Source organism: Palaemon carinicauda, chromosome 9 (assembly GCF_036898095.1).
Source record: "Palaemon carinicauda isolate YSFRI2023 chromosome 9, ASM3689809v2, whole genome shotgun sequence".
In the NCBI taxonomy this organism is placed as follows: domain Eukaryota; kingdom Metazoa; phylum Arthropoda; class Malacostraca; order Decapoda; family Palaemonidae; genus Palaemon; species Palaemon carinicauda.
In genome coordinates, this window is record NC_090733.1 from 21859682 (window position 1) to 21866199 (window position 6518).

At 45.0% G+C, this 6518-nt stretch overlaps 1 protein-coding gene across 1 annotated transcript; it reads right to left on the bottom strand.

Moving 5' to 3' along the window:
• Positions 1-1364: 1364 nt before the first annotated feature.
• Positions 1365-5108, bottom strand: LOC137646306 (calponin homology domain-containing protein DDB_G0272472-like). Its single transcript, XM_068379416.1, has 3 exons — positions 4401-5108; positions 3912-4280; positions 1365-1370 (listed from the first exon to the last, which is right to left on the bottom strand). Exons 1-3 carry the CDS (start codon positions 5106-5108, stop codon positions 1365-1367), a joined length of 1083 nt encoding a protein of 360 aa, XP_068235517.1.
• Between the last annotated feature and the right edge of the window lie 1410 nt (positions 5109-6518).

A 6518-nucleotide genomic window follows, 5' to 3' on the forward strand; every position in this document is an offset into this window, starting at 1 on the left:
CGGTGAAGCCAAATGCCATTGTTTTGCCGGGCGGTAAAGCAAAGTGCCATTGTAGGCCAGGTGTTGAAGCCAAGCACCATTGTGTTGCCGGGTGGTGAAGCCAAGCACCCAGGAGGTGGAGCCAAGCACCATTGTTTTGCCGGGCGTTGAAGCCAAGCGGGCCAGGCAGTGAAACCAAGCGTTATTGTAAGCCAGGCACTGAAGCCAAGCGGGCCAGGCGGTGAAGCCAAGCACCATTGTTGGGTTGGGCTGTGAAGCCAAGTGCCATTGTAGGCCAGGCGGTGAAGCCAAGCGCCATTGTAGGCCAGGCGGTGAAGCCAAGCGCCATTGTTGGGCCGGGGGTGAAGCCAAGCGTCATGTTTGGGCCGGGCGATTAAGCCAAGTGGTCCGTGCGGTGAAGCCAAACGGGCCAGGCGGTGAAGCCAAGCGCCACTTTCCCCATCCAAACAGGACGCGCTCATTCATCATTATACAGTTGTTCTTCACCTGCATAGCCAGTCCTTAAGCCTAAAAAAAAAAAAAACCTTAAGACTAGAAAAAAAAAAGAAAAAAATCTATTTAACAATCCTAAGCGCTATTGTTGGGCCAGGCGGTGAAGCCAAGCGGGCCAGGCAATGAAGCCAAGCGCCATTGTAGCGCCGGGCGATTAAGCCAAGCGGGCCAGGCAATGAAGCCTAGCGCCATTGTTGTGCCGGGCGATTGAATCCAAGCGCCATTGTTGTGCCGGGTGGTGAAGCCAAGCAGGCCAGGCGGTGAAGCCAAGCGCCATTGTTGTGCCGGGCAGTGAAGCCAAGCGGGCCGGGCGGTGAAGCCAAGCGGGCCAGGCGGTGAAGCAAAGCGCCATTGTTGTGCCGGGCGGTGAAGCCAAGCGGGCCAGGCGGTAAAGCCAAGCACCATTGTTGTGCCGGGCGGTGAAGCCAAGCGGGTCAAGCGGTGAAGACAAGCGCCATTGTTGTGCCGGGCAGTGAAGCCAAGCGGGCCAGGCAGTGAAACCAAGCGTTATTGTAAGCCAGGCACTGAAGCCAAACGGGCCAGGCGGTGAAGCCAAGCACCATTGTTGGGTTGGGCTGTGAAGCCAAGTGCCATTGTAGGCCAGGCGGTGAAGCCAAGCCGGCCAGGCGGTGAAGCCAAGCGCCATTGTAGGCCAGGCGGTGAAGCCAAGCGCCATTGTTGGGCCGGGGGTGAAGCCATGCGTCATGTTTGGGCTGGGCGATTAAGCCAAGTGGTCCGTGCGGTGAAGCCAAACGGGCCAGGCGGTGAAGCCAAGCGCCACTTTCCCCACCCAAACAGGACGCGCCCATTCATCATTATACAGTTGTTCTTCACCTGCATAGTCAGTCCTTAAGCCTAAAAAAAAAAAAACCTTAAGCCTAAAAAAAAAAAGAAAAAAATTAATTTAACAATCCTAAGCGCTATTGTTGGGCCAGGCGGTGAAACCAAGCGGGCCAGGCAACAAAGCCAAGCGCCATTGTAGTGCCGGGCGATTAAGCCAAGCGGGCCAGGCAATGAAGCCAAGTGCCATTGTTGTGCTGGGCGATTGAATCCAAGCGCCATTGTTGTGCCGGGCGGTGAAGCCAAGCGGGCCAGGTGGTGAAGCCAAGTGCCATTGTTGTGCCGGGCGGTGAAGCCAAGCGGGCCGGGCGGTGAAGCCAAGCGGGCCAGGCGGTGAAGCCAAGCGCCATTGTTGGGCCGGGCGGTGAAGCCAAGCGGGCCAGGCGGTGAAGCCTAGTGCCATTGTTGTGCCGGGTGGTGAAGCCAAGCGGGCCAGGCGATGAAGCCAAGCGCCATTGTTGTGCCGGGCAGTGAAGCCAGACGGGCCAGGCGGTTAAGCCAAGCGCCATTGTTGTGCCGGGCGATTAAGCCAAGCGGGCCAGGCAATGAAGCCAAGTGCCATTGTTGTGCTGGGCGATTAAGCCAAGCGGGCCAGGCAATGAAGCCAAGTGCCATTGTTGTGCTGGGCGATTGAATCCAAGCGCCATTGTTGTGCCGGGCGGTGAAGCCAAGCGGGCCAGGTGGTGAAGCCAAGTGCCATTGTTGTGCCGGGCGGTGAAGCCAAGCGGGCCGGGCGGTGAAGCCAAGCGGGCCAGGCGGTGAAGCCAAGCGCCATTGTTGGGCCGGGCGGTGAAGCCAAGCGGGCCAGGCGGTGAAGCCTAGTGCCATTGTTGTGCCGGGTGGTGAAGCCAAGCGGGCCAGGCGATGAAGCCAAGCGCCATTGTTGTGCCGGGCAGTGAAGCCAGACGGGCCAGGCGGTTAAGCCAAGCGCCATTGTTGTGCCGGGCAGTGAAGCCAAGCGGGCCGGGCGGTAAAGCCAAGCGGGCCAGGCGGTGAAGCCAAGTGCCATTGTTGTGCCGGGCGGTGAAGCCAAGCGGGCCAGGCGATGAAGCCAAGCGCCATTGTTGTGCCGGGCAGTGAAGCCAGACGGGCCAGACGGTGAAGCCAAGCGCCATTGTTGTGCCGGGCAGTGAAGCCAAGCGGGCCAGGCGGTGAAGCCGAGTGCCATTTTAGGCCAGGCGGTGAAGCCAAGTGCCATTGTAGGCCGGGCAGTGAAGCCAAGCGTCATTTTACCCACTCAAACAAGACACGCTCATTCATCATTATCAGGGTTTCTTCACCTGCATAGCCAGTCCTTAAGCCTAAAAAAGAACCTTAAACCTAAAAAAAAACCTTAAGCCTAAAAAAAAAAACCTTAAGCCTAAATAATACGTTAAGCCTAAAAAAAAAACCTTAAGCCTAAAAAAAAACCTTAAACCTAAGAAAAAACCTTAAGGCTAAAAAAAAAACCTTAAACCTAAAAAAAAAAAAAACTTAAGCCTAAAGAAAAAAACTTTAAGCGTAAAAAAAATGAAGAATTTTGTGAGGGCATCAGCTCACCAATTGTAAGGACCAAAACTTACTCTGCTCATCCCAGTTCTTCAACCTTTATCAGCAGCCATTTGATATCAGAACACCTTTCCAGACTGACCTGCTCCGAAGAGGCGCAGCTTCCTTCACTAGCTGATTATCTTGGTCCAACCTGTAAGGACAAGACTGCCTACTAGAAGAAGCCTAGCTCGTTCCCTCTGCAGAGCCGGTCTTCTAGATTATTTCCCCAGAACCACCCGAAGGTTGATATCCGAAAGAATAGATCTAGATATCCGACCATTTGTACACTTGACAAATGGCTTGTACTCGTCCATCAAGGTACAGAGCATACTAGAATCAGCGGGGTTTCTTCCCTCAGTAGGCCATTGTCCTCCAGGTTATTCCAAGAGTTATAATTCAAGCTGGATAGTTAAGCCTTGCATCCTCCAAGCTGGTCAGTCCTTCCAAGTATCCTCCCACTAGCTGTCTGTCAATCAGTCAGTCCATAGATCCCGGTAGGGGGGGAGGGGATCTCCTTCCTGTGGATGTGGTATCTCAAACTTGTCCTGATTGGATTGAGCACAATTATCTGAAGGTTTAGTCCTGGCAAAACTCGGCTGATTCTCCTTTCCCTCACAAAATAAACTGAAATTAAACTTTTTTTGTTTTTTTTTTCTTTCTTTTTTTGGGGTTTTTCATTTTTAGATTTTTTTTCATTTCTTTTTCATTTATTATTTTTGTTTTTTTTATCCTTTTTTTATTTTGTTTTTTTTTTTTTCATTTTTTTATCCATTTGCTGATCGAAGTATTTAAGTACCAGTGAGACTCCTCAGAAGCCATTCGGTATGATCAGCTGCTAATTGAACCTGCTTAATGGTACCACTGATGGTGATTAAATTACTATCGTGCTTTCGTGGCATATCTATTAAGCTGACTCCACTCTGCCGGGTGATTTCCATCAGCGTCCTTCCTTCCACTCCATATATGGCTCTGTGGAACTTCCTCGGGACATTCAAGTCGACAGCCACGTACCCGTTGAGGCCACAGTCCCTTGTGGTGGTGGCTCTAACCTTTTCACCTTGGAAGGTGATGTGACTACTTTTGGGCTTTTCGGGTTCCAGGTCAAACACGATAGATTTTCTAGTAGTTTTTGCAATCTTTTCTTCCTTTTGCTTCTCCTCCTCCTCCTCCTCCTCGTCCCTGGAAGTTTCCTTTTCGAGCTTCTGCTCTTCTTGGCGGTTGTTGGTGTCAGGGAGAGCGCCTTTTGAGGCTAGTACCCAGCCAAGCACCTGACCCACACCAGATACCCCTGCAACTTCCTCCTTCTCAGCCTTACGTCTGTTGGGATCCTGGTCCTCTGCCTCGACTACTTTTTCCTCACTTTTATTGTCTCTGACATCCTTTTGGACATCTGCCTTCTGACCATCCTTAATATCCATCTCGGTCGAGATTTCTAAACTTGTCCTGTTAAGTCTCACTTTCCTCATTCCAGGTCTGTTTTCTTTCTTCTTATCTCCCCCTTCAAGTTCCTCCTTGAGTGAAGGGATGATCTCATTTGCCGCAAGCAGCTTGTCCTTCAAACTAAAATTTTCTTCAGACTTGAATTTTTCCAGTTCCTCCCTCAATTGAATATTTTGTTGCTCAAAGTCACTCAATTTATTCAAATTTTCTTTTTCTAGAGTTTCTAACTCTTGTAAAAGGCATTTGTAGCGGCCATTTCTGATAAGATCATTTATCCTTGCCTCGTCGAGGCTCTTTTGGAGTTCAAGTCTCTGTTCTGAAATCTGCTCAATTACTTCCATCTTCTTTTCAACGAACTTTTCCAGTTTCCTTTTGTTATGACGAACTTTTTCTAATTTCTGAGTCAGTTTAATATTTAATTTGTCTTTTTCCATCAATTTATTTTTATATTGTTCAAGCACAACTTTTTTATTGCAGAGATCCTGTTTTAGATGTTCGTTTGTTCGTTCCAGGTCGTCATTCTTGGATGCCAAATTTTCCATCTCGATTTTCTTATCGATTTGAAGAGTTCCAATAATTTTAGAGAGATGTTGATTCTCTGCTCTCAGCTCTTCATTCTCTGCTAAGAATTTCGATTTTACTTCCTTTCTGGGGCTGATCTCTGCAAACGCTGCTTCCAGTTCCTTTTCCAGGGAACTGACGCGTTCCTCCAATGGCTTTTGAACATTCTCATTCTCCTTCTTCTCCACCTCTTCTCTTTTCTGTTCCTTTTCCTCTGGGGGTCCTCCTTTCCCCTTCTCCTCCATCCCACCCTCAGAGTTGAAGGGTCCTTAGACCTTATCCAAGAGGTCATCCTATACATTAAGGATACTTCCTCTTGTGGTTCCGTGAACACCACACCGCAAACTGTTTTAGCTTGAAGATGACCAGTATTAAACTGGGACATCTTGTTTGTTTCTCCTTGCTGCATGTTTAGCATTCCTAGAAAACTCTTATTCATTTTGATTTGCTTTGAAAAATCTATATGATAGATGACTAGATTCTTCTTCTTTTTTCAGGTATAATATTAAAAACGTAAATTTTCCCTCAAACGATTCCCGGAGACCCTTTGGATCGGGAATCTTGTTGGAGACACCAGAAAGACAAGAATGATTCTTGAAGACTCTGGAGACAATTTCGTTGGCTTCGAGAGAAACCCTGAGCTACCCGGGGAGGGAAATTCCCCCTTCTAGAGAGGGGGGAAGGGGAGGGGGGGGGGGGACTCCTCTTTCTTTTGTTATCGATTTAAGAAACTCTGTCGTAAGATTCTCATTTCTTTCCTTCTTCGGAACATTAAAATATCTCCGCCATTGAACAATCTCTTTCCATCCTTTCCAAGGAGAAATTCTCGGAAAACTTTCACCGAAAAAAGATGAAGTTAAATTCACTAATAGATTTTACTGTCATTTTATTGTGCAACAAATGAAGTCTTTTAAATTGATATAGAGTTTCTCTAAATAAAAAAAATTGACATTTTTTTCAGCTCTTGGCTTAGCTTCGCTGAGAAATCTCGGAAGCCGGAAAAAATCTTTTTCGTTTAAAGTAAATTTCACACATAAATCTCATATTCCATTATTATTATTATTATTATTATTATTATTATTATTATTATTATTATTATTATTATTATTATTATTATTATTATTATTACTGTTGTTGTCGTTATTGTTGTTGTTGTCTTAAGTTTGGGTACATAATCTATAAACATTAAGAGCATTATATATATATATATATATACATACATATATATATATATATATATATATATATATATATATATATATATACATACATCCATACATATATATACAGTATATATATATATATATATATATATATATATATATATATATATATATATATATTTATATATACATATATACATACATACATATATATATATATATATATATATATATATATATATATATATATGGTTATGCATACACACATACATTCATATACAGTATATATATATATATATATATATATATATATATATATATACTGTATATATACATAGTAAGTACTAGGAAAATCGAGACATCAACTAATTTAATATGGTAAATCTTCAATTATTATTATTATTATTATTATTATTATTATTATTATTATCATTATTATTATTATTATTATTATTATTATTATTATTATTATTACTACTACTACATACACTT